We start from the raw sequence: 27,437 nt of genomic DNA, 5'->3' as shown, positions 1-27,437 counted from the left end.
GCTGGGATAGGCACATACCTTCATGTCATCCAGCAGGGCCTGGGGGTCCTCCATGCCCTCTGGGACACATTTCTTATTTTCGGGGAGTGCTTCCAGCTTCTCCACCAGGGCCTTAAGGCCCTTCAGTTCAAACTCAGTCAAATGAGTCCATTTACTCTGAGACTCTGAGCCTGGCGAACCAGAGGGGGTTTTGGGGAACTCTGGAGGCTGGATGGAGGTGGGGTTGCAGCTATCATCCAAGGCAGCTTTAAGAGGCTGAGGGGCGCTGGGTTTACCCTTCCTGTTATCAGGAGAGCAGGGGTCATCAAATGCTGACCTGTCACTCCGTTCATCTCGTTCCTGCTGCGTCTCGCAGGAGTCCTCCTCGTCCATGTCCTGACTCCGCGAGTCAGAGGAGGGGCTCTCAGTGCTCAGCTTCGTCTCCAAATCTGAAGAAGTGCAGGAGGAGGATGAGAGAAGACTAAAGGACCAGTCTGGTGTGCTCCATATGTGTAACCATTCCGGTCAGATTATAATTTCTGTCACTTTCATCATGCTAGCTATCATTTCTGTAATAACGCAGTCTCACTGATTAAACAGAGGTCAGAAGTGTTATAACATTGGCTCTTAGCAAAGGATTAGAGTGTTACCCACTTGTGAGTGGTAATTACAACAAGAGTGCAAGGCAGGAGCTCTCGGGATAGAAGAAAGATTGAAGCAGCATTCATTGACACACCCGGGGCACTGGTTAAACAGCTCCATTAGTTGGGCTCACTCACCGATTAGCAGAGGATCTCTGTGAAACTCCGGAGCGAGATGGGAGCGCTTGGTCAGGCAATGCACGTACCTCTCCAGGACATACCAGCACATCTCATTGTAAAACGGGTAGCGGAACTTGGATTGAACCTGAAATGAGTTTGGAGAGAAAATGTCATTAAGAGAACAAAAGTCTCTAAAAAGACAATGAGGGAAGTCATTCCCATGTTTAGTCTGCTACCATTTTGTAATGATTAACAAGAGTTAACGCCTAATCTTCACTGTAGGTCTGGTGGTTTATTTACTTCCTTCTGTATTAATACTCAAGCAGTAGGCCTAATGTCTGGGACTAGACAGTTATCATTTACTCTAGGCTAAAACATGAGGATCGCCACAGGAAAGGAAGACCCAGAATTACTTCTGCTGCAAAGGTAAATTAATCAGAGTTACAAGCCTCAGAAATTGCAGCCCAAATAAATGCGTCACAGACACACATCAACTGTTCAGAGGAAACTGTGTAAATCAGGCATTCATGGTCGAATTGCTGCAAAGAAACTACAACTAAAGGACACCAATAAGAATAAGAGACTTGCTTGGGCCAAGAAACACAAGCAATGGACATTAGACCAGTAGAAATCTGTCCTTTGATCTGTCCAAATGTGAGATTTTTGGTTCCCTGTCGTGTCTTCGTAAGACACAGAGTAGGTGAATGGATGATCTCCGCATGTGTGGTTCCCATCGTGAGGAGGAGGAGGTGGTGGTGGTGTGATGGTGTGTTTTGCTGGTGACACGGTCAGTGATTTATTTAGAATTCAAAGCACACTTAACCAGCATGGCTACCACAGCATGTCCAAACTTTTGACTGCTACTATATAATAAAAAGTATGTGGAAACACTTTCAAATTTGTAGAGTCTGCTATTTCAGCCACACCCATTGGTGTTGGTTGTTGTCCTGGCACCACACTGTGAAAAGGAGGGCCAAGAACGCCCCCATTCTCGTCGATGGGGTTGTAGTGGAGCAGGTTGAGAGCTTCAAGTTCATTGGTGACCACATTACCAACAAACTATTTTATTTTTTATTACCTTTATTTAACTAGGCAAGTCAGTTAAGAACAAATTCTTATTTTCAATGACGGCCTAGGAACAGTGGGTTAACTGTATTGTTCAGGGTCAGAACGACAGATTTGTACCTTGTCAGCTTGGGGATTTGAACTTGCAACCTTCTGGATACTAGTCCAACGCTCTAACCACTAGGCTACCCTGCCGCCCCAACAAACTATCATGGTCTAAACACACCAAGACAGTCGTGAAGAAAACCTATTCCCCCTCAGGAGACTGAAAATATTTGGCATGGGTCCTCAGATCCTCAAAAGGTTCTACAGCTGCACCCTCGAGAGTATCCTAACTGGTTGCATCACTGCCTGGTATGGCAACTGCTCGGCCAAGGCACTACAGAGGGTAGTGTGTACGGCCCATTACATCATTGGGGCCAAGCTTCCTGCCATCCAGGACCTCTATACCAGGTGGTGTCAGAGGAATGACCTAAAAATTGCCTGAGACTCCAGCCACTCTGGTCATAGATTGTTCTCTCTGCTACCGCACGGCAAGCAGTACCGGAGTGCCAAGTCTAGGTCCAAAAGGCTCCTTAACAGCTTCGACCCCCAGGCCATAAGACTGCTGAACAGCTAATCAAATGGCTACCTGGACTATTTGCACTGACCCCCCCCCCCCCCTTCTCCTTTCTTTTTTGGCGCTGCTGCTACTACTCGCTGTATATTATCTATACATCTTCGCTCTCCCCCTACCTACACGTACATATTACCACAACTAACCTGTACCCCCACACATTGACTCAGTACCGGTACCCCCTGTATATAGCCTCGTTATTGTTATTTTATTGTTGCTCTTATTTTTTACTTTAGTTTATTTAGTAAATATTTTTCTAAAACTGCATTGTTGGTTAAGGGCTTGTAAACTTGACCTTACTGTGGAATGCTACACCGGTTTTATTCAGCGCATGTGACAAATAGAATGTGATTTTGGCAACAGTTTGGGGGAAGGCCCTTTCCTGTTTCAGCATGACAATTCCCCAGTGCACAAAGCGAGGTCCATAAAGAAATGGTTTGTCGAGATCGGTGTGTAAGAACTTAACTGGCCTACACAGAGCCCTGATCTCAACCCCATAAAACACCTTTGTGATGAATTGGAAAGCCTACTGCGAGCCAGGCATAATCATCCAACATCAGCTCCGACCTCACTAATGCTTGTGTCTGACTGGATTGCATATTTTTGGTCATGTCGTGTAAGAAACTAGTTGAACAATTCAACTGCATTTGATAGAGACGGTTACGTTAAACACACACTGGCAAACCAGAGGCCCTGTTCAAGGCCAAGCTCTTCCATTCATTCCCATCTCTCCAGGGAGAGCTTGCCCTCTCAGACACAGCAGCATGATCTGATTCCCACTCTCCTCTAAGAAACACAGCTATATTTATCTCGCTGAGAGGAATCATACAGATCAACACTTTTCAGTGCAAATCCTTTCTTTCTCCAGCTCCATTTCTGTGTTGAGGTGTAAAAATAGAGTGAACGCAACGTGCCAAGCCCTGGGGAGCATATGAAACTGTCTCTGTTTCTCTCATACCTCTTTTCCAGCAGAAACAAAAATAGTACTGTACTTTCAACAAAGCTGACTCTTCTAACCAGCTATCCATCATAACTGAGAAAGCTACATTTAGCCAAGTATCCATATAAATCTCAAAGCCTGCAGGACAAGCATCCATATCATTACAGCAACTACTGCGATCTTATTATTGGAAAGAATACCGGAATAAAAATAGTGAAATATTTCTAGACATTCCTCTCATTAGGTCATATACAGTACAAACACATGCATACACACAAAAGCAATAGGCTCGTATACACTATATTTCATCAACTTAAGAAGCCCCTGGGAGTTTGTGAAAAGAAGAGAAACACTATTTCCTTTAAGTATTTCAGTCTCAGGCTGCCAGTATGTAATCTCAGTTAACCCAGAATGTAAATATTGGGTCATTTGATCAGCTGCATTGGGTCCATACGGTTCGGTTTGCGAAGTCTCCACCCTAGCAAAAAGAAACTCTCAGCCAAAACCCCCTCCCCTCCACTAATTGAACCTGTGTTTATCACCCCTGGAGTTTAAAATTGCTTAAGCACCACCTTTGCCCAATTATACATTCAAATAGTCAGTGTCAGATTCTTTGGTTTACGCGCAGGATCTCTCCACGAGAGATTAAGCCAATATGACACAACAAGCTCCGTGATTCATTTCTGCCCTTTTAGCTCTGTATTCTGATTTTACATAAACCGCTGTCACAGACTATTTCCACATGAATATGGATGGATTTTTTTTTGCGGGCACAGACCTCATCCGCGCCATCATTAGCACATCAGTCTGTTTCTCAATTGGATGGTAATGCAAATGACAGAATGTTCAGCACCTGGGACTTTGTGTCGCATTCCTGCCTTGTTTCAATCCCTAGCTTCCCAACTTCCCCTATCCAGTTCAGATCTGTAAAAAAACAGAGGTAGGGGCTGAGGAAGAGACTATTCAGTTCTCATACTCATTGACATAGCACACTAAGTGACCTAGACTTGTTTGTATGAGGTGAGGCTTTTTCCCCATCCATCTTCATTGTAGAGACACAGTTTAGTTTCACTAATGGTTTCACTAATGGAGCAGGTCAGAGGTGGAGTGAAGCATCAGTACTGGAACACCTGTATGAGACAGCCTACCTTAGTCCTGTTCTCTATCTCATAGATTGAGAGTTGCATGGGAATGTTAAAGCTGTGCAGAATGTTGCCTCCGAACACCAGTGTGTCCTCGGGGGTGTAGACTGCATGAATCCAGCCTGAAACGGGACAGTCAGGGAAACATCATGAGAACCAGCTGACCCACTCAAAACATGCTCAGGCAGACAGACATGGTATGCCCAAACATGTTCTCAAACACATGGCTGAATAAAGCAGTGCATATACTGTATGGTTTGTTACAATGATATTCATGATATTATGATAGGAATAGATCAAAGCAAAATGCTAGGCAGCTCACCGGAGGGGATGAAGAAGGTGTAGCCCTGTTTTAGCTCAACTCTCTGGCAGCCATCTGCACGATCTCCCAGGAAGACGTCACTCTGCTTGCCTGACAGAACCCAGTCCTCATACAGGGCAAGGTTATGAGGTGTCGGAGGCACCAGCCAGAACACCTGAGCACAGGACAGGGAGATAAAAGTTGGGGATGTGGCTTTGGTTGTCATCTAACAACAAGGGCGATATATTTCTCAAGGTTACAGCTTATATTAGAGAAGTCAGCACATTTCAGAGATTTGTTCATCCTTTCACATAATGTTCTTCCCCCTCGCTTCCTCTTCATGCCTTCGCTTGACCTTTGCAAGTTTGTATAATGTGATCCGTCAAAGGTGTGCATACGGATGCCCTAGCAACAATCCTCTGAGGTCTGCTGACTCTGCAGCAATTGCTGAGACAAACAGGGAACAGGTTCATTTGTAGCGCCTCGACAGAAATAGAATACATGTACAGTACCAGGATTGGGGGAGGGTATACCAGAGAGCCTCAGGATGCATTATTTTGCCACATACAATCTGGAAAACAAACATGACAACTTACCTTTCCTCCCTTGAACACGTGATACCACACAGACGTGCCCCCGAAATCAATGTGGAAGTCAGTATAGCAGCCCTTCACGCTCATCAAACAGTACCTACAGAGGGACATGAGACGGGTGAATGATGACCCACTGGATCTGAATAGTTATGACGAACCTAGGGGAGCATATTTTCTTTGTTTGACAGCCTAGACGTTAAGAGCGTTGGGCCAGTAACCAAAAGGTCCCTGGTTTGAATCCCTGAGCCGACTAGGTGAAAAATATGTTGATGTGCCCTTGAGCAAGGCACTTAACCCTAATTGCTCCCGCAATTCGCTCTGGATAAGAGCATCTGCTAAATGACTCAAATGTAACTAAGAAGGCTGTGTGTTGGGGGCTGAGCTGAATGAACATCAGAAACCAAAAGGGGGAATAAAAGATGTGCAGTACGGTCACCAATTATATCAAAAAAGTGTGTTAGAAATGTTAAGTGAGCTCGTTTTTTGTTCATTGTTCTTACCCCAGAAACTATACAGTAAATTGTACCATTTCAACATTCCAGCTGTGCAATGTACAACTGAATATGAAAGTTATTTGGATGAAAATGTCTTTGTGATTAATTTCTAAGAAACAAGCAGCTCAACCACAATATCTGTTTGAAATCCGCCAGTACCCTATTCCAACAAACACCAACAACAACAAAAATCAGTAACCACAAATAAGCTTAGAGAATCGCTCACAACAGCCTCTCCTCTGGAAGTTAATTGTGGAATGATTAGGGCTCCGTGGGACATAAATCATTCAGTAATTCAGTGAGATAAGAATGAGAACAGGTCTATTAATAGAATGGGACCCGACCACTGACTCCAGTAGCCTCATATAAACCAGAATGATTACAGCTGCGCTATAGTAAAACAATGTAAGCTCGCGAAATCAGGCGGCTTGCGAGGCTATGACTCCAGGGCTTCAGTGGAGAAAATGGAACACTATCATTTACGACCGGGACGATACCAATATCGCAATATGTTTTTCATGACAAAACTGAAAACACGAAGCAGACAAAACTCTTTGATCCTTTAAAAAGCATCTGTATGTAACTTAATGTGCTATAGCTTGGAAAATAAATTAATGTGACTGAATGACAACATAAATCAAATCAAATTTATTTGTCACATACACATGGTCAGCAGATGTTAATGCGAGTGTAGCGAAATGCTTGTGCTTCTAGTTCCGACAATGCAGTAATAACCAACGAGTAATCTAACCTAACAATTCCAAAACTACTACCTTATACACACAAGTGTAAAGGGATAAAGAATATGTACATAAAGATATATGAATGAGTGATGGTACAGAACGGCATAGGCAAGATACAGTAGATGGTATCGAGTACAGTATATATGTAACGGATGTGAAAAGGCTAGCTTAGTTAGCGGTGCGCGCTAAATAGCATTTCAATCGGTGACGTCACTTGCTCTGAGACCTTGAAGTAGTAGTTCCCCTTGCTCTGCAAGGGCTGCGGCTTTTGTGGACCGATGGGTAACGATGCTTCGTGGGTGACTGTTGTTGATGTGTGCAGAGGGTCCCTGGTTCGCACCCGGGTATGGGCGAGGGGACGGTCTAAAGTTATACTGTTACATATACATATGAGATAAGTAATGTAGGGTATGTAAACAAAGTGGTATAGTTTAAAGTGGCTAGTGATACATGTATTACATAAAGATGCAGTAGATGATATAGAGTAAAGTATATACATATGAGATGAGTAATGAGTATGTAAACATTATATTAAGTAGCATTGTTTAAACTGGCTAGTGATATATTTTACATCAATTCCCATCAATTCCCATTATTAAAGTGGCTGGAGTTGAGTCAGTGTGTTGGCAGTAGCCACTCAATGTTAGTGGAGGCTGTTTAACAGTCTGATGGCCTTGAAATAGAAGCTGTTTTTCAGTGTCTCGGTCCCAGCTTTGATGCACCTGTACTGACCTCGCCTTCTGGATGATAGCGGGGTGAACAGGCAGTGGCTCGGGTGGTTGTTGTCCTTGATGATCTTTATGGCCTTCCTGTGACATTGGGTGGTGTAGGTGTCCTGGAGGGCAGGTAGTTGATGATGGTGATGCGTTGTGCAGACCTCACTACCCTCTGGAGAGCTTTACAGTTGTGGGCGGAGCAGTTCCGTACCAGGCGGTGATACAGCTCGACAGGATGCTCTCGATTGTGCATCTGTAAAAGTTTGTGAGTGCTTTTGGTGACAAGCCAAATTTCTTCAGCCTTCTTCACGATGCTGTCTGTATGGGTGGACCAATTCAGTTTGTCCGTGATGTGTATGCCGAGGAACTTAAAACTTACTACCCTCTTCACTACTATCCCATTGATGTGGATAGGGGGGGGTGCTCCCTCTGCTGTTTCCTGAAGTCCACAATCATTTCCTTTGTTTTGTTGACGTTGAGTGTGAGGTTATTTTCCTGACACCACACTCCGAGGGCCCTCACCTCCTCCCTGTAGGCCGTCTCGTCGTTGTTGGTAATCAAGCCTACCACTTTAGTGTAATCCGCAAACTTGATGATTGAGTTGGAGGCGTGCATGGCCACGCAGTCGTGGGTGAGTACAGGAGAGGGCTCAGAACGCACCCTTGTGAGGCCCCAGTGTTGAGGATCAGCGAGGTGGAGATGTTGTTACCTACCCTCACCACCTGGTGACACTTTGTGTTTAGTTTCCTTGCCACGATACTAATAAGTTTTGCGATACTGGTATCATCCCGGCCATACTATCATTACATGGCACATTATTGTTAGAGCCACAGTCATGATTTTTGTTAGGTGGTTTGATTTGTATGTAGGCTAAAATGGTGCATCTGTTCTCTTGGTATCATTTTGCAGCCAGCACAGTTAGTCTACGCTCAAGGTTTATCAGATTGAAATCTGCTAATAACAAGTGCATACCACACAGAGTGTGTGATAGATTAAAAAATGGCCAAATAAAAAGTAGGGATGAGACGATACCAGTATCACAGCCCTAATGTTGGAAACAAACATCATTATGTTGTCATCCAGAGTCAAAAAAATAATAATTCCAAGCTATAGCACACAATATTTTAGAGTTTTGGTCTGCTTCATGTTTCCATTTTTGCCATGGAAAAAATTGTGATACTGGTATCATCACAGCCCTAGTAAAAAGGCTGTGATACTTCTACTATGGATATGGCAGGGTAGAAATTCCACTCTTAAAGCCATGGGACATCCAAAATGAGTGATGAATAAACCATATACTAATTCTATACCTGGCACTGATCAACATAAACCCTGGTCCTGATGCAGGGGGAACAAACTCTCTTGGCAACACGAGTCCACCAGGAGTCTCAATAACACCAGGCAGCTGATCAATACAGGCTTGTTTGCCTCCTCTGATCCAGTCAGTAGCAGTAGCTCATAAAATATTGACCACTTCCCATCCTGTCAACACGGCTCATTTTGTCCATACATATCATTTGATTTGGTCTAGTTGCATGGCTAAGTTATAGTTCTCCAGCCCCGGCTGACTCTTACTGTATGAGGCCAGTCAGACAGATACAGGCTTGTCATCCATCCCACAGCAGTGTATCTGCACCTTCCCACAGAGACACCGGAGGAGAGGGTTCATATGGGCTGGAGACCGGAGTATGACCTTGACTGAGGTAATGGTGGAAACTGCCAGTGTAAGCACATTATAAATGCTCCCACTCAGAGGGAGAAGGTCACCTCATCCATATAGACACATATCACCGACACTGAACAGAACATGTCGAGACGCACAATACTGTCTGGCTTACAGACTTCACTGAGGGCCCATCTGCTGAACCTGTGAGACACTCACATAATCACACACACAGATCCCCAGCCTATTGCACAGCAGTTTGCGGCTCTCCTCTGGACAGAGAGTGAGCAGACCCTGGGCTATAGAAGCCCAACATCCCACTACAAAACACCACTCACGATCAATCACACCAGCCCTTGAGCGTCTCCATTAAAGACAGGGTAAATAAATCAAATGACATGGTAGAGTACTCCCGACATCTCTCAATCTGAACAGCTTTTCCCAATAAAAGACAGAGACGTACCCGACAGCTATTCCTCTCTCTGACCCGGTTCGCTCAGGACCACCCCCCACCCCACCCCCCATGCGCTGGTCACCGACCAGACAGGAGAGAACTGCTCCGGATTTTATTTCTGCCCTGCACCATTAAGTAAAAAATAGAGAGGAGTGAGAATAGAAGGAGAGAGAGAATATTAGAGTGAAATTGAGAGCTAGAAAGAGAGAGGGGAAGAGTGAGGGTGAAAGGGAGGGCACAATTGGCTCTTGAATGCCCTCTATGTCATAATGCTGGTAGCTGATTGGCTGAGGAGGAGCCATGAAGTCACTTCGGCATCCTGTGAAGAACCGCCCTCTACCATGAAAGAGCCCTGCTGCCTAGCAACCATCTAGAACCATCAGAGGAAGTGAATGACAGCAAGGGGCTAAAAGAGAGAGGGCAAAGGGACTTTGGAAAAAGGAGGAGTAAGCTAATATTTCCTCCCAGCAAAGCAGCAATTTTCTCACAGCTTTTTAAAAGAAACTTTGGCATGTGCTTCAGTGTTTTCCTGTTATGTACAATCAACTGCATTTTTGTAACAGGTCCACACCTCAAAAGTAACTTTGACATTGCACACAATAACTAACTGAATTTCTAAAAGACAAATTACTTACTTCTGTACTTTGGGGTACTTCATCTCCGAGATGACATTAGTGGCTTCAGTTTGTCTTTGTTTCAGTTTAAGGGGCCACATGTTGTCCACCCAGTCCACTAGATCCACCTATAAGAGAGAGTTGACAGTTGGCATTCACTGTCAAATTTGCCCTTGTTCATAATGGATTCATTAATCAATACCTGGCGGTGCCATCTTACCACAGTGGGCCTCTTGACGAGGTTCTCCAGTTTGGTGTGGCTGAACTCCAGGCTGATAACATTAAAGAGTTTGTCCCGCTCCTCCTCAGGCGTCTCATAGTAGCGGGCAAACTGGGCCATGCTCATCTCAGAGCCTTTCTGAGTGCTCACGTCCATCACATCAACGGCACGACGGCTACCTGCAAACACAAACACAGCAGTCTTACCGTAAACCTGAACACTACCATGTCACATGAGAGATCCTATTAGAGGTAATTTAGTAAAAAGTGCCATTTAACTATAACTGATTTCAGTCTGACTTTCTGTAATATAGATGGATAGGCCTATGTGTATTGTGTCTGCACTGGATATTTCTGAAATGCATCTTGGTAAAGTGAGTCATCTAATGTTTGTTCCATAAGTGAAAGAACCCTGCATTACAGGCTTTAAAAAAGTTTCCATCAACACCCACACACTTTTTGACTTGACACCTTTTCCGGCAGCATGCTTTTCATTCATCAACAAATGCAGGGTATTGTTGAGTACAGTGTGGGCCCTGCTGTCCAAACTAAATGATGAGTCTAAGATAAGTATTTATGCAGTGAAAGGAATATGTACCATGCCTAATATTTAAAAGATAGACTTACCAACCAAACCCTTAATCTCACTGACGGTGAACTCTGGGTCTGGCATTCTGTATTTTTTCAAGAATGAAGTCAAGATAAGCATATTACCTTCAAACCATTCCACAAAACCTAATATTTAACCAAGGCAAACAAGAATATTTAATAGGCTAAATAGGGCTTTATTGTTCACACGTCTTCATATTGTACTCATCTCTCACCTGAGCCCCAGTCCATCTTTGGCTTTGAAAATAAGAGGGGTCTGAAGTGCTTCTCTTTGAACATACTCATACGTGAAATCTGAGAAGAAGAAAAGTGTAGGTGTTCATTATATCTTCACTCCGCACATGGTACAGTAGAGTACAATTTGTGTGTGTGTCTCAATGGCTGCGTTTAGACAGGCAACCCAATTTTGGTATTTTTTTCCCCACTAATTGGTCTTTTGACCACTCAGATCTGAAAAAGATCTGATGTGAAAAGATCTGTTGTGGTTAGTCAAAAGACAAATTAGTGGAAAAAATATCACAATTCAGCTACCTGTCTAAACACTGCCATAGATGTGTGAGGACATCCTGCACAAAGACTAATTAACCAAATGGAACTTCTCCCCTAATGTGTGTGAATGCAATGGATGAAAAGGAAGAACATTTTAAAGGCCCAATGCAGACATTTTTATCTCAATATCAAATAATTTCTCTGTAATAATTAAGTACCTTGCTGTGATTGTTTTCAATTAAAATGCAAAAAATAAAAAATACAGTAGCTTCTTAGCAAAGAACAATTTCTCAAGCAATCATTTTCCTAAGACTGTCTGGGAGTGGTCTGAGTGGGGAGGGGAAAATGGGAAAACTAGCTGTTATTGGCAGAGGTTTGGAATGCTCTTTCTTATTGGTGTATTAACTAATTTACCACTTGGTGATGTCACAAGGCACACCACAACTCCATCCTACCAAAACAGGCTGAAAATTCAGGCAGTCTTTTCAAACAGCTCTTACACTAAATGGGCATTATCACAGTATTATTCCAACCTCAGTGTGGAAATATATGAAATACAAGGAAATTACGTTTTTGACTGCCCTGGCCTTTAAGTGTGTCCACCAGTGAGGGGACAGTGAGTGTGGTAAGCTAAAATGATGAATTAAGCATTTTATTTTAAATTACCTTTGCCGTCCATCAACTGAACGAAATGTCTGTTGTACGAATTGCTAACAAGTTTCTCCTCCAGATTAAAACCCCTGACATTTGCAATTTCTTCAACGTCAGAGAAGTCCTCATTTTCGTCGTACATTGTCCGGCAGATGGAGCGCTAGTAGAGGAATGAAAATACAGGTTATAAAAGTAGGAGACAATATTTTTCACGTCTTACCAATAATGTTCTCAAAATAGTAGAGTATATAATGAATATGCAAGTATAGCTTTGAATAAGGGCGGTCGTTTCAAATTAGAAAAAGCATAGGCCAGGCAGTACATTCTTATGTAGGCTCGAGAGAGATCACAATAAAACAGTGGTGCACGTGGCTATGCTGTATTTGTGGTTGTAGGTGGGCCTTTAGCTGCAAACACCTTTACAGATGATTAAACAATGCTAGTTAATAATCTCAATCGTTATGTCCAAGACAAACATTAACATAACGTGCTAAGATGCACAATAACAACGGTACGCAAAGTCTGAGTGGGCTTGTGAATGACGTCTATCATTTTCCAAGTAAAATATAGCCTAAGTAACTACATAAAGCTGACGTTTGTCAAATTTTAACATATGACACCTTCTGTTCTGAGGGTCAATGAAATTATGATAAGCTAGGCTACCACTGATATCTCAGCTAACCTAGCTAGCTAGTCCAGTTAAAAGCGAGGCTAGCTATGCTAGAATAGGGTAATAATGCTACACACCAGCTTGCGTCCAGAATCTGCACCAGCTTCCATGATCTGAGCCCTTGCCTAGTGTATCTGTTCAGCCCTTCATTTAAAAAATTATAATAATCACATTTAAACTAATTATCACTGCGTTTCGACTCAACTAAGTGGTAACCATATTTGTTTTGTGCTGGATAACGTCACCGACAGAATCAAAACATTGTTGGACAACGTCATGCGTCACCTCCCACACTACTATTCTTCAATGCAACTATGAAAATAGTTCTGAATGCATAACAAACGACTTTTTCGCGGTCTGTCATAGACCTGCAATTGCATGCACAACAAAAGCTGCTTGGAGTCCACATGCATGCTCGCTCGCTCTAGTTTAGATCCCTCAATATGGATATATTGCATGCATGTACGCTATTGGGCACAATGGGCAGTGGGAACATTGTCTAAAATGATTCAATTGATTATTGCAAATTGTTAGTTAGTAGCTAGACATTTGTATCAACGTGTCATGGGAATAGCTAAATTATAATCATCCACTGTCGTTCAAATTATTATAAATCATTTGCAAGTATAACTGACACTGTTTGGTTCGCATTCTTCACCGGCATACGTTTCAGATAGCCAAGTTCTATTTTCCACGAATGGCCCTGCATGACTGACTAATGACAGTAACCAAATTATTGTACGCACTATAAATATCGTTTCAGAGTAACTAGTTACAATGTGAAAGTTTAAAGTATTTCTGTTTGTATGATCCAACTAACTTATTATGGATGGGCAGAATTGTGCGTAGTTTATTTAGCTTCGCCGCAATGGCTTATGGGTGCAGCCAGCTCGAGCGAAACAGCAGGGTCTAGGTGTTCGGTTCAGAGGCGCTGCAGAAGAAGTAGACGGTATGAAGTTTAAACAGCGTTATACTTACAATACTTTGTCATTATTTAATGTCAACATAGCGCTAACGAAAATCGATTGAAAGTATCTGAACTGCTGCCAATTTCTACATCAATTTATTTGAACACCGAGGATGTTATCTATGGTTAGCTAACGCCTACCGTTATTATTATACAGCCAGATACGTATCAAACAACGCCTGTTCAGTCTATTCAATTTCAGCGGCACAATGAGTCTGAACGAGCATTCATTGCAAGCACTGTCTTGGAGGAAGCTTTACTTGAGTCGAGCAAAACTGAAGGCTTCCAGTCGAACGTCTGCTCTACTATCTGGGTTCGCTATGGTAAGGAATATACTCGCCCAAAGATGCATTGCAGCAAAGGCAAGTCTTTGATGTCCGTAGCATGATGACGGCTAGGCATCATCCAAAAGCAGAATCCTTGTGTATTCATCTCATGTTGTATAGATTCTTTGCACCCCCTAGTTTTGCATTGCAGTTTTTCTTCATTTGGAAAGATCATGTCTGGATGGATTTTTGACAGGACGTTTTTCCCCCTTTATAGATCTCTAGTTCCAGACGGTCTGTCTTGAATGCTATTTTTTTCTGATACATTTCATACGGTTACTATCCCTTTCTCCTCTCTAGGTAGCAATGGTGGAGGTTCAGTTGGACACAACCTATCCTTACCCACCTGGTCTCCTCATTGCATTCAGTGCCTGCACCACTGTGTTGGTGGCCGTTCATCTTTTTGCCCTGATGGTTAGTACCTGCATTCTGCCTAACATTGAGGCAGTCAGCAACGTTCACAACCTCAACTCAGTGAAGGAGTCTCCACATGAGCGAATGCACCACCACATCGAGCTGGCCTGGGCCTTCTCTACAGTCATTGGCACCCTGCTCTTCCTGGCTGAGGTTGTACTCCTCTGCTGGGTCAAATTTCTACCCATTAGGCCTAAGAACCACAACCCCAACAATGGGACCATATCTGCAGGTGTGGCTGCTGCCATCACCTCCACCTCTATCATGGTGCCTTTTGGCCTGATATTTATAGTATTTGCTGTACATTTCTACCGTTCCCTTGTCAGCCACAAGACAGACAGGCAGTTCCAGGAGCTGGAGGAGCTATCCAACCTGACCAGGCTGCAGAATGAGCTGGACGGCAGAGGGGAATCCCTCATGCAATCCCCCAGCTCTCAATTCCCTTAAAGACTGACCACTCTGACAAGATAGATATCTCTACCACATGGCAAAAGTATTGTCATTTCTATTAAAAACACAACATAATTTATATGAAAGTGTTGTGCTACTCACTGTTTGAAATGTTCACATTTCTAGATTTTTTAAAACTTGCATATAACTGTAAAACTATGCCACTTAACGCATGTACACATTTTCAACAGAAAAAAACATCACTGTCTTAACTGGCACTTGGAGCATTGTGTTGTGGACAGTTAAAAAAATATATAAAAAAATAATTACCTTGCAGGTAATAATAATGCATGGGGCTGAAGAGGGCTCTCATTAACAATCTATTGTGACAAGGTGGCTTGCTTTATTGTTATGAGCACCACTGAAGGTCTTATGGTGTTTTCAAGACAACTCTGAACCTCGCAAGTAAAAATTTGCGTAGAGCTTCCTATTGAACGATTCTGATATTTTCGAAGTGGGAAACCCATTCCTCATCTTTCTACAATGAGTTTCCAAGCAGGAAATGTTAGTTCCGAGTTGTCTTGAATGTGGCATTACTTCTGTAAGAGGTGAATATGTTCTGTATTCAACCTAATGTTCTGATTTTTACTTTTTAGAGTTAATGTTTGATATTAAATGTAATCGGCCTCCTTAAGTTATTTGTAGTCCAAATGTTACTACATAAACTCACAACAGTTTACTACTATGTAAACAATTTGTTATTGAAATAAACATTTTGTACCGTGGTTGTCTGAACAATGTTTTTGTGACATTGAAAGGCTATTTTCACTGCTGCTTAAACAGTGAATACAGAAATGAACTGCACATATTCTTTCTCAACACAATTTGCTTTGTAAAAGGCTTGTTTGTACATTGAGTTGGTAGGTCTTGGTAAATATAGAAAAGTTTGGTCATACGCACATCCTTAAACCTTTTGCTTTTTGTTTTGCTTCTAGGATATATTTAATACCTCAAATTGCCATTGGGGAATGATAGACAGATGGCGCTGTGACCTCATTACAAGTCTGATCATGTTCAGTGGTCCTGTTTCAGAGAAGTAAAGTTAAGATCTTACTCATGATGATATGCTCTCTTAATTTAACAATTAATGGCATTTTACTACATGTCCAGAGATCAACAGAGATGAAGCACAACAGGAGGGTGGTCCTCCTGTTGTCCTTCTGTGGTATGTCCTATTCACTGTGGTATGTTGACTATGTTTCCATTAAAACTGATTTTACATCCAACAGATGTACCTTAAGCAGAGAAAGGTGGTACACCTCACCATACAGTGAATTAATCATCAGCCTGGGTTCAAATACATGTGTATTTTATTATTGGTTCTTTATTTTTCAAATAATGCAGCCTGAAGCAATTACTTATTTTGGAAGTAATTTAAAAGTATTTTCAAATACCTGGGTTTAATGCATGGAAGTGTATTTGAGTATTTTCAAAAAGCTGCCAATACTTTCCTAATTACATTCCAATATTAAACTACTTGTCTTAAATATCAGAATACTTTGAAATGTGAAATAATTGAGATATTTGAACCCTGGTCTGATAGGGGGCACAGCACCATACCTGCAACACCCAGTAAAATACAAACTTTTAAATGCTTCAAAATACAAAGTATGTACCTTTTAGGAGTTTGTGGTTGTTATATTGTGGTTGTTGTTGCCTCTTCTCTTCCAAAGTCCGACACTGTTCCACATTTGTCCACCCAGAAGCCCTCATAAAGCTGACCTTTGTCCAGGTAAAATAACTCCCCATGCCCATACAGTTGCCTTCATACCGTTTTTTTTCCCTTGATTCCCTAATTTGTGTTGAAGCCAATCTCAAAACCTGACATACTGTTATGGTTTACACGCAAATCCAAACCAAATTCATTCACGTTGTTCTACCAAATACATGTTTTATGAAGTAATTGCTGTTGCCACAGTAACAGACTTGTGTGCAATATTTCGTTCTTGCAGTGTTTCATTGAATTCCAGACAAATTGTCAAAGTTGGGGACAGCTCATCTACACTAATAAAGATGCATGCAAATGTAGGCTACAATTGCTTAATATACATCAACTCTCAATCAACTTTGTCTTGAACGCACCCGTGGTGACAGTCATGAGACTTCCATGTAAGATAATTATGCCCCTACCTAGACGAAACATGCCCTGTCCGTGATGTTTGTCTTCAGCCATTCTCCCTCAGATACAGTATAGTGGGAAAGGAAAAAAGTGTAGGTCCTATAGTTACATCCTTATTACCTGTTGAAAAAAAATTAAGAAAAAATGGAGAGAACCAGTCACGGTCCATGGGTCTAAATGGTGACGCAGTAAAAGAGAATTTATGCTTGATCTGGAAGATGGTCGGGGGCGCGGTATGGATGGTGTGACGCAATTGCCGAGCCTCTTGAGACATACAGTGGCCAAATTGAGCTCTGTACCGCATCGCCGTGCATAACGAAAATGTTTTAACAAAGCCGAGGGATCCGTATAGGTCCGCATTGACATGATTGGTTGATGGTAAGTGGGGGCGGGAGGTCTAGTATAAACACAAACTCACTTCCTTGACAACTTCCTTCACAACAGCTCTGCACTGTTCCGTGAAGCGCAAGAAGTGTGAATGCCCTACAGAGGCCATATCACCCTAAATGCTGCACGGCCAATGAAGATGGAGGGTTAAAGCCTTTAAACCTAGGCCTAATACCTGATGTGTGCAAAATCTAGGCTATGTCATGCAACAGTAGTACCATGCGTCTTGCTCTCCAACTAATCCCCTGTGTATTCATCTCCATAGACTGAATAAACAGCATCTTACATTATCAGAAAAAATATTGTAATCAGATTGGATACTTTTGAAAAATTTGATGATTACTTTTACATTCAGAAATGATGTTTGCGAGAAAAAAATATGACACTTCTGTTTTCTCAATGACATTCAAAACAGTATTGAAAAAATGCGAAAGTTTAAATTTGTTCCACCTGAAAGAGTCTGACCACAAATCAGAGCCAACTTTGATGACACCCCAAATTAGTTGGATCAATCGCGGGAAAAGAGCAAGAATAGGCTTTTGTAGGCTACAGTCCAAACTATGTCTTCCAATAGTGAGATTGCTGTCGTCATCCAAAGATTAACCAATTTGAATAAACGCTTGGAGGTAAGGATGACAGCAGTGGTGCAGTCTATGGTGATACGAATATCACTTATTATTGATATTTACATAGCGCATTGATGTGAATCACACTGCTGCTTTCTCATTTAGCTATTTACGCCTTACGGATTGTGGTTGTTGTGGATGGCTGTTCACAAATCTAAAATGTGTAGCTGAACCCATAATGGTTCAATTCAAGAAGTTTAAGCTGCCTATCAATCATTGTTTTTGAAACCTGTGGACAGCCAGTCAAAAATGCTCTCTTGTAACAGCTGCATAGTGCAGATCCAAGCCTATGGAATAAAAGTGGGGCTTTAATTGCTCAATCCAATTCATGCTGATAAAATAAATCCATAGGCCAAATGGACATATGCTCAAAGTCGCACACTTTTGATAGACTTAAAAGGGTCAATCTGTAGTTGCTACATCCATTTTTGGACTAAATTATATATCAATTGGTCCTTGAAGAATATAACTTCTGAATGCTAACTTATAAAATAAAAACGTATAAACTGTCACACTCCATGAGAACCCAAAATATAAGCTTGTTTTGCTCCAATGTTTGTAAACATTATAAATGTAAACAAACACTGAATGGTATGGAACGCCGTTTGGGTCTTTGAGTGTCAAAAAATATACATGTCAAATAACACTATTTGACGTGTCTAAGCATGTTGACCGATCAGGACCCGAATATGACTGCACGTCACATAATAATTTAACATTTCATTTTTTGCATAGTTATTACACATTGATTACACTATCACTCGTATTTCATGTCACAACAATTCACCAATATGTATACTATTGTAATGGATGTGAAATAGCTAGCTAGTTAGCGGTGGTGCGCGCTAAATAGCATTTCAATCGGTGACATCACTTGCTCTGAGACCTTGAAGTAGTGGTTCCCCTTGCTCTGCAAGGGCTGCGGCTTTTGTGGAGCGATGGGTAACGATGCTTCGTGGGTGACTGTTGTTGATGTGTGCAGAAGGTCCCTGGTTTGCGCCCGGGTATGGGCGAGCGGACGGTCTAGAGTTATACTGTTACATTGGTGCCGTGACCCAGATCACTGGTTGCTGCGGAAAAGGAGGAGGTCAAAAGGGGGGTGAGTGTAACGGATGTGAAATAGCTAGCTAGTTAGCTGTGGTGCTCGCTAAATAGCGTTTCAATCAGTGACGTCACTTGCTCTGAGACCTTGAAGTAGTGGTTCCCCTTGCTCTGCAAGGGCCGCGGCTTTTGTGGAGTGATGGGTAACGATGCTTCGTGGGTGACTGTCGTTGATGTGTGCAGAGGGTCCCTGGTTCGCGCCCAGGTATGGGCGAGGGGACGGTCTAAAGTTATACTGTTACACTATGATGCTGCTAAAGTTGTGTCTGGTGCCCATGCCGCTGCTGCACGAGCGCAGACACACTTACCCAAGCTCTAGAGACAGTGCTGGTCGTTAAAAAAAGCTGATGGATGCAAACTATGTTCTTCCCAAAAAACATAGCAACAACGACAATCTGTTTCAATAGCTGTAGTTAGCTAGCTAACTATCTAGCTAAGTGTAATCATCTAAAATACCCCTAATTTATAAAACGGTTCTTATTTGATTAATGGTGGTCAGACCCACCTATGTGAAGCTAACCACAATAAAGATTAGCCACAACAGTGGAATTTGCTGTTTGCTTTCAACATAAAGGTCTCTCAATGAATGTCAAATGCAAATAATACAAATAGTGGAATCATGCCATGCTGAAATAGATCATGCTAAACGAGGTTGAAATGTTCTTATATAAATTCAACCAACGTTTAATTTGACAAAAATCTGTTGAAATCACACTGGATCTATTAGACTTTAGAATTGCATTGGAGGCATTCTTATTTCACTGTACAGCCTCTATGGATTGGGTTATCAGTCTACTCAGTGACACCCAGGGAACATTAGCATCGTAGCTCTGAGGAGGATGTTAGAAAAAAATATATTGGGTATTGAGTAGACTGATAGCCCATTTCATTGATCCCCTATCCTTAGGTAAAGCTGTACAGTGCAATATGAATGTCAATACACACACTTTTGATTACTGTCCGGTATTATGGTCAAGTGCAGCAAAGAAAGAACTAGCAAAGCTGCTGCTGGCTCAAAACAGAACAGCAGGCATTGCCCTTAACTGCGCATACAGAGCTAACATCAACATGCATGCCAGTCTATCCTGGTTGAGGGTTGACGATAGATCAACTGCTTCTCTTCTAGTTATGAGAAGTATTACTGTAATGAAAATTCCAGATTGTCTGCATAATCAAATAACATTCAGCTCAGACACCCATACATACAGAAAAAGGTTTTTATCTCCCTCACCAACTTCAAACATCTGCTATCTGAGCAGCTAACCGATCGCTGCAGCTGTACATAGTCTATCAGTAAATAGCCCACCCAATTTACCTACCTCATCCCCATACTGTTTATATTTATTTACTTTTCTGCTCTTTTGCACACCAGTATCTCTACCTGTACATGAACATCTGATAATTTATCACTCCAGTGTTAATCTGCAAAATTGTAATTATTCGCCTACCTCCTCATGCCTTTTGCACACAATGTATATAGACTCTCTTTTTTTCTGTGTTATTGACTTGCTAATTGTTTACTCCATGTGTAACTCTGTGTTGTCTGTTCACACTGCTTGCTTTATCTTGGCCAGGTCGCAGTTGTAAATGAGAACTTGTTCTCAACTAGCCTACCTGGTTAAATAAAGGTGAAATAAAAATACATTTAAAAAATACCCCACAAGACATGCCATCAGGGGTCTATTCACAGTCCTCAAGTCCAAAACAAATTCAAGGCCACGCAGACACACTAACATACCATTTTTTTTGTTTTTTTGTATTGTTTGTATTTCATTGTATTTTACATTTGTGTGACTATCCTTGTGTATCAGTGTTATATTACTTGTCATGTTTTGTGTTTTTTTGTGGAACCCAGAAAGAATAGCTGCTGCTTTGGCAAATGCTAATTGGGATCCGAATAAAATGATACAAATAAACAATGAATAACAAGTTTTTAAAAATAACATGACTATATACAGGGAGTACCAATACCGAGCCGATGTTCAGGGGTATGAGGTAGTCATGTATTCCAAAGGCACAGGAGATGGCTGCCGTATTACGTTCTCCTAACCAATTGTGCTATTGTGTGTGTTTTCTTTCGCGTTATTTGTAACTTATTTTGTACATAATGTTTCTGCCACCGTCTCTTATGACCGAAAATATCTTCTAGATATCAGGACAGCGATTACTCACCTCATACTGGAAGAAGATTTTTTCTTTAACAAGTCGGAGGCAAAGGATTTACTTCAGACACAAGACAAGGCCCTCATCCCTGTCAATCGCAGGAGAAAGTGACAGAGATATCGGGGAGGTAGGTCGGGGTGACTTGCAAGGATCCGACGGCGAGAGGATAATCAGCCTTTACCATTAGTCCTATTAGCCAACCTACAATCATTGGATAACAAAATAGATTAACTACGATCATGTATATCCTACCAACAGGACATTAAAAACTGTAATATCTTATGTTTCACTGAGTCTTGGCTGAACGACGACATGAATAACATACAGCTGGCTGGGTTTTCGGTGCATTGGCAAGATAGAACAGCTGCCTCCGGTAAGACAAGGAGTGGCAGTCTGTGTTAATTTGTAAACAACTGGTGCACGAAAAATAATAGTAAGGAAGTCTCAGGATTTTGCTCGCCTGAGGTAGAGTATCTCATGATAAGCTGTCGACCACAATATTTACCAAGATAGTTTTCATCTATATTCTTTGTAGCTGTCTATTTACCACTACAAACCGATGCTGGCACTAAGACCGCACTCAATGAGCTGTATACGGCCATAAGCAAACAGGAAAACGCTCATCCAGAGACGGCGTTCCTAGTGGCCGGGCACATTAATGCAAGGAAACTTAAATACGTTTCACCTAATTCCTACCAGCATGTTAAATGTGCAAGCAGAGGGGAAAAAACACTCTAAACCACCTTTACTCCAAACACAGAGACGCATACAAAGCTCTCCCTCTCCCTCGTTCCTGCTTACATGCAAAAACTAAAGCAGGAAACACTAGTGACTCGGTCAATAAAGAAGTGGTTAGATGACGCAGATGCTAAGCTACGGGACTGTTTTACTAGCACAGACTGGAATATGTTCCGGGATTCTTCTGATAGCATTGAGGAGTACACCACATAAGTCACTGACTTCATCAAGAAATGCATCGATGACATCGTCCCCACAGTGACTTTCCGTACATACCCCAACCAGAAGCCATTGATTACAGGCAACATCCGCACTGAGCTAAAGGGTAGAGCTGCTGCTTTCAGGGAGCGGGACTCTAGCCCGGAAGCTTATAAGAAATCCCACTATGCCCTCCGATGAACCATCAAACAGGCAAAGCGTCAATACATGACTAAGATTGAATCGTACTACACCAGCTCCGACACTCGTCGGATGTGGCAGGACTTGAAAACTATTACAAACTACAAAGGGAAGCACAACCGCAAGCTGCCCAGTGACACGAGCCTACCAGACGAGCTACATTTTCTTCTATGCCCGCTTCGAGGCAAGCAACACTGAAGCATGCATGAGTGCATCAGCTGTTCAGGGTGACTGTGTGATTACGCTCTCCATAGCCGATGTGAGTAAGACCTTTAAACAGGTCAACATTCACAAGGCCGCAGGGCCAGACGGATTACCAGGACGTGTAATGCGAGAGCAAGTGTCTTCACTGACATTTTCAACCTGTCTCTGACTGAGTCTGTAATACCAGTCTGTATTGTTTCAATCAGACCCCATAGTCCCTCTGCCCAAGAACACTAAGGTAACCTGTCTAAATGACTACCGACCGACCCGTAGAACTCACGCCTGTAGCCATGAACTGCTTTGAAAGGCTGGTGATGGCTCACATCAACACCAATATCCAAGAAACCCTAGACCCACTCCAATTTGCATACTGCCCCAACACAACCACAGATGATTCAATATCTTTTGCACTCCACAATGCCCTTTCCCACCTGGACAAAAGGAACACCTATGTGAGAATGCTATTCATTGATTACAGCTCAGCGTTCAACACCATAGTGCCCTCAAACTCATCACTAAGCTAAGGACCCTGCGACTAAACACCTCCCTCTGCAACTGGATCCTAGACTTCCTGATGAGCCACCCCCAGGTGGTAAGGGTAGGTAACAACACATCCGCCACGCTGATTTTCAACATGGGGGCCCCTCAGGGGTGCGTGCTCAGTCCCCTCCTGTACTCCCTGTTCACTCATGACTGCATGGCCAGGCACGACTCCAACACCATCATTACGTTTGCCAATGACACGACAGTGGTAGGCCTGATCACCGAAAACAATGAGATAGCCTATAGGGAGGAGTTCAGAACACTGGCTGTGTGGTGCCAGGATAACAACCTCTTCCTCAACGTGATCAAGACAAAGGAGATGATTGTGGACTACAGGAAAAAGAGGGCCGAGCACACCCCCATTCTCATCGATGGGGCTGTAGTGGAGCAGGTTAAGAAGTTCAAGATCCTTGGTGTCCACATCACCAACAAACTATCATGGTCCAAACACACCAAGGCAGTCGTGAAGAGGGCACGACAAAGCCTATTCCCCCTCAGGAGACTGAAAAAAGTTCTACAGCTGCACCATCGACAGCATCCTGACTGGTTGCATCACTGCCTGGTACGGCAACTGCCCTGCCTCCGACCGCAAGGCACTACAGAGGGTAGTGCATACAGCCCAGTACATCACTGGGGCCAAGCTTCCTGCCATCCAGGACCTCTGTACCATGCAGTGTCAGAGGAAGGCCCTAAAAATGGTCAAAGGCTCCAGCTACTCTGTTTATTATCTATGCATAGTCACTTTAAATCTACCTACATGTACTTATTACCTCGACTAACCTGTGTCCCCGGACACTGACTCTCTTTCGGTACCCCTTGTATATAGCCTTGCTATTGTTATTTTACTGCTGCTCTTTAATTTGTTTTTATTTTGTATTTTTTACTTAACACTTATTTTTCTTAAAACTGCATTGTTGGTTAAGGGCTTGTAAGTAAGCATTTCACTGTAAGGTCTACTACACCTGTTGTATTTGGTGCATGTGACAAATACGATTTGATTTGATAGGTAGGGGTAAAGTGACAAGGAAACAGGATAGATAAGACTAAACTGTAGCATCAGTGTTTGTGGTGAGTGTGAAAATGTGAGTTGCATCGGTATGCATGTGTACGCATGTTAAGTGTGTGTATGTAGTGTGTTCATTGTACAGGTAGTTGAAAATAGTTTATATTTTGAAGCTATAGGTATATTGTTTGTTTACAATGTCTGCTCAACTGACAACCAAAACATAAACAAAATAAGAAAATAATTGCTGATTCATGTGCAAACTTGCTAGCTAATGTTAGGACCTAATGTTAGGACCTGTTTATATTACACATTACTTTTACAGCTAAAAAAAAACATTTATTAACACAAATTGTACCATGTATCCAAGTAAACAGCTCCTTTTAGCTAGTCTTTCAAAGCAAAGTCAAATTTGACATTAGGTCAAGATAGCTAGCTAGGTGGTAAAAATAGACATGAATCATGATGAGTGGCAATCACTGAAGTATAGATGGATTAGCTGACAACATCACAAAAACGATGCATACGCTTAAATGGGGCAGAAGTCCGTGAGTTGTTGTGATTCTGAATGGCCAGATAGCTGCCAACAATGACAATAAACTGCCATGTGGGGAATCGTAAGCAAGTGACTAGTTTCAGCTAGTTTAATGTTATTCTTGATACCATGACATGTTTTGACTGATTTCATGTTAATAGTAATATGGCTGAAATTTGCTAGCTAGCTTACCAACAACTGTATTTTGAGAGATGAGAGAGATAGCAAGTGCTCATTGTGTAAATGTATTTATGTTTTCAATAAACATTGGAGATGAAATATAGTTTACATGTTGTCAACAAACTAAGCCAGGGGTAGGTTCCTGTTCCTGGAGTAGTGCTGCTGCTGCTGCTGCTGCTGCTTCTTCGTCTACGATATAATGGCAGTCCACAAACCAACGTTAAAGGTGCATGCCGCCACCTACTGTGCTGGAGTGTGTGGTCAATCACAGTTTACAACATTTCTAAATCCTCCTACCTAACTCAGTACTTCTGAGAAAAATTTAAAAAAGTCCCCTACTAACTTCTAATAGTCCCTCATCACCCCCAAATCCCACCAACCAACCTCAATGACCCTACATGCCAATCTTGCCCTCTCTGCAACATACTTACAACAATATAACACATGTTCCACCAACCATACACAAACCCTTCACATGCTTGCCAACCAGATGTAATTTTATTTGACCTTTATTTAACTAGGCAAGTCAGTTAAGAACACATTTTTATTTTCAATGACGGCCTAGGAACAGTGGGTTAACTGCCTGTTCAGGGGCAGAACGACAGATTTGTACCTTGTCAGCTCAGGGGCTTGAACTTGCAATCTTCCGGTTACTAGTCCAACGCTCTAACCACTAGGCTACCCTGCCGAGTTCAATGTACAATGTCCTAAATGCAATTGAACAAACATCAACTCTTCTTTCCTAATCTGATCTTTGAATCCTGGTCCACCGACCTTTCTTTGGAGGGCATTTACAGTGGCAAGAAAAAGTATGTGAACCCTTTGGAAATATCTGGATTTCTGCATAAATTGGTCATAAAATTAGGTCACAACAATAGACAAACACAGTCTGCTTAAACTAATAACACACAATTATAAATTTTCATGTCTTTATTAATACCATGTAAACATTCACAGTGCAGGGTGGGAAAAGTATGTGAACCCTTGGATTTAATAACTGGTTGGCAGCAATAACCTCAACCAAACGTTTTCTGTAGTTGCAGATCAGTCAGGAGGAATTTTGGACCATTCCTCTTTACAGAACTGTACCAGTTAAGCAATATTATTGGGATGTTTGGTGTGAACCGCTCTCTTGAGGTTATGCTACAACATTTCAATCGGGTTGAGGTCAGGATTTTTTTCTGTTAAAGCCATTCTGTTGTAGATTTACTTCTGTGTTTTGGGTCGTTGTCCTGTCGTATCACCCAACTTCTGTTGAGCTTCAATTGGAGGACAGATAGCCTAACATTCTCCTGCCAAAATGTCTTGATAAACTTGGGAATACATTTTTCTGTCAATGTCCAGGCCCTGAGGCAGCAAAGCAGCCCCAAACCATGATCCTCCCTCCACCATACTTTACAGTTGGGATGAGGTTTTGATGTTGGTGTGCTGTGCCTTTTTTTCTCCACACATAGTGTTGTGTGTTCCCTCAAAACTCAGCTGTAGTTTCATCTGTCTACAGAATATTTTGCCAGTAGCACTGTGGAACATCCAGGTGCACTTTTGCAAACTATTTTTGGACAGCAGTGGTTTCTTCCATGGTGTCCTCCCATGAACACCATTTTTTTGTGTTTTATGTATCGTAGACTTGTCAACAGAGATGGTAGTATGTTCCAGAGATATCGGTAAGTATAAGCTGACACTAGGATTCTTCTTAACCTCACTGAGCATTCTGCACTGTGCTCTTGCAGTCATCTTTGCAGCACGGCCACTCCTAGGGAAAGTAGCAACAGTGCTGAACGTTCTCAATTTGTAGACAATTTGTCTTACCGTGGACTGATCCTCAGTGATGTCACCATTGCCCTTGATTCTTGATTCACGCAATATTGTGCCGCAATTTTTTATTGACTTGGCCAAAGCTTTTGATACGGTAGACCATTACATTTTTATAGGCCGGCTAAGGAGTATTGGTGTCTTTGAGGGGTCTTTGGACTGGTTTGCTAACTACCTCTCTCAAAGAGCGCAGTGTATAAAATCAGAACATCTGCTGTCTCAGCCACTGCCTGTCACTAAGGGCGTACTCCAAGGTTCGATCCTAGGCCCCACGCACTTCTCAATTTACATCAACAACATAGCTCAGGCAGTAGGAAGCTCTCTCATCCATGTATATGCAGATGATACAGTCTTATACCCCTCGCCAGATTTTGTGTTAAATGCTCTACAACAAAGCTTTCTTAGTGTCCAACAAGCTTTCTCTACCCTTAACCTTGTTCTGAACACCTCCAAAACAAAGGTCATGTGGTTTGGTAAGAAGAATGCCCCTCTTCTCACAGGTGTGATTACTACCTCTGAGGGTTTAGAGCTTGAGGTAGTCACCTCATACAAGTACTTGGGAGTATGGCTAGATGGTGCACTGTCCTTCTCTCAGCATAAATCAAAGCGGCAGGCTAAAGTTAAATCTAGACTTGGTTTCCTCTATCGTAATCGCTCCTCTTTCACCCCAGCTGCCAAACTAACCCTGATTCAGATGACCATCCTACCCATGCTAGATAACAGAGACATAATTTATAGATTGTCAGGTAAG

General features: G+C 42.3%; 2 protein-coding genes across 5 annotated transcripts in view; one reads left to right on the top strand and one right to left on the bottom strand.

The window, feature by feature from the left end:
• Nucleotides 1-17,212, bottom strand: part of LOC109892531 (lysine-specific demethylase 2B) — a 46,515-nt gene extending 29,303 nt beyond the window's left edge. For 2 of the 4 annotated variants that reach the window (XM_020485120.2, XM_020485121.2), the window contains exons 1-11: nt 12,797-12,910; nt 12,065-12,209; nt 11,125-11,203; nt 10,928-10,974; nt 10,302-10,480; nt 10,103-10,209; nt 5,401-5,494; nt 4,826-4,979; nt 4,510-4,625; nt 759-885; nt 19-428 (exon numbers count right to left, since the gene is read on the bottom strand). In XM_020485120.2, the coding sequence (XP_020340709.1) occupies nt 19-428; nt 759-885; nt 4,510-4,625; nt 4,826-4,979; nt 5,401-5,494; nt 10,103-10,209; nt 10,302-10,480; nt 10,928-10,974; nt 11,125-11,203; nt 12,065-12,209; nt 12,797-12,829 (1,491 nt within the window). In that variant the 5' untranslated portion in view covers nt 12,830-12,910. The other 2 variants (XM_031826405.1, XM_031826406.1) reach the window with 2 other exon arrangements.
• Nucleotides 13,595-15,601, top strand: LOC109892533 (calcium release-activated calcium channel protein 1). The gene is made up of 2 exons (XM_020485125.2): nt 13,595-14,009; nt 14,313-15,601. The coding sequence occupies exons 1-2, from the start codon at nt 13,896-13,898 to the stop codon at nt 14,871-14,873; spliced, it is 675 nt and encodes a 224-aa protein (XP_020340714.1). The 5' UTR covers nt 13,595-13,895; the 3' UTR covers nt 14,874-15,601.
• Nucleotides 17,213-27,437: the final 10,225 nt, after the last annotated feature.

This window comes from Oncorhynchus kisutch, linkage group LG6 (assembly GCF_002021735.2).
Source record: "Oncorhynchus kisutch isolate 150728-3 linkage group LG6, Okis_V2, whole genome shotgun sequence".
NCBI lineage: Eukaryota > Metazoa > Chordata > Actinopteri > Salmoniformes > Salmonidae > Oncorhynchus > Oncorhynchus kisutch.
This window is presented reverse-complemented; position numbering and strand designations above follow the sequence as displayed.

Coding starts and splice junctions, on each gene's coding strand:
- LOC109892533 (XM_020485125.2), top strand. CDS start 13,896: ATGAGTCTGAACGAGCATTCATTGCAAGCACTGTCTTGGAGGAAGCTT. Junction 14,010..14,312: donor TACTATCTGGGTTCGCTATG/GTAAGGAATATA, acceptor TCTCCTCTCTAG/GTAGCAATGGTGGAGGTTCA.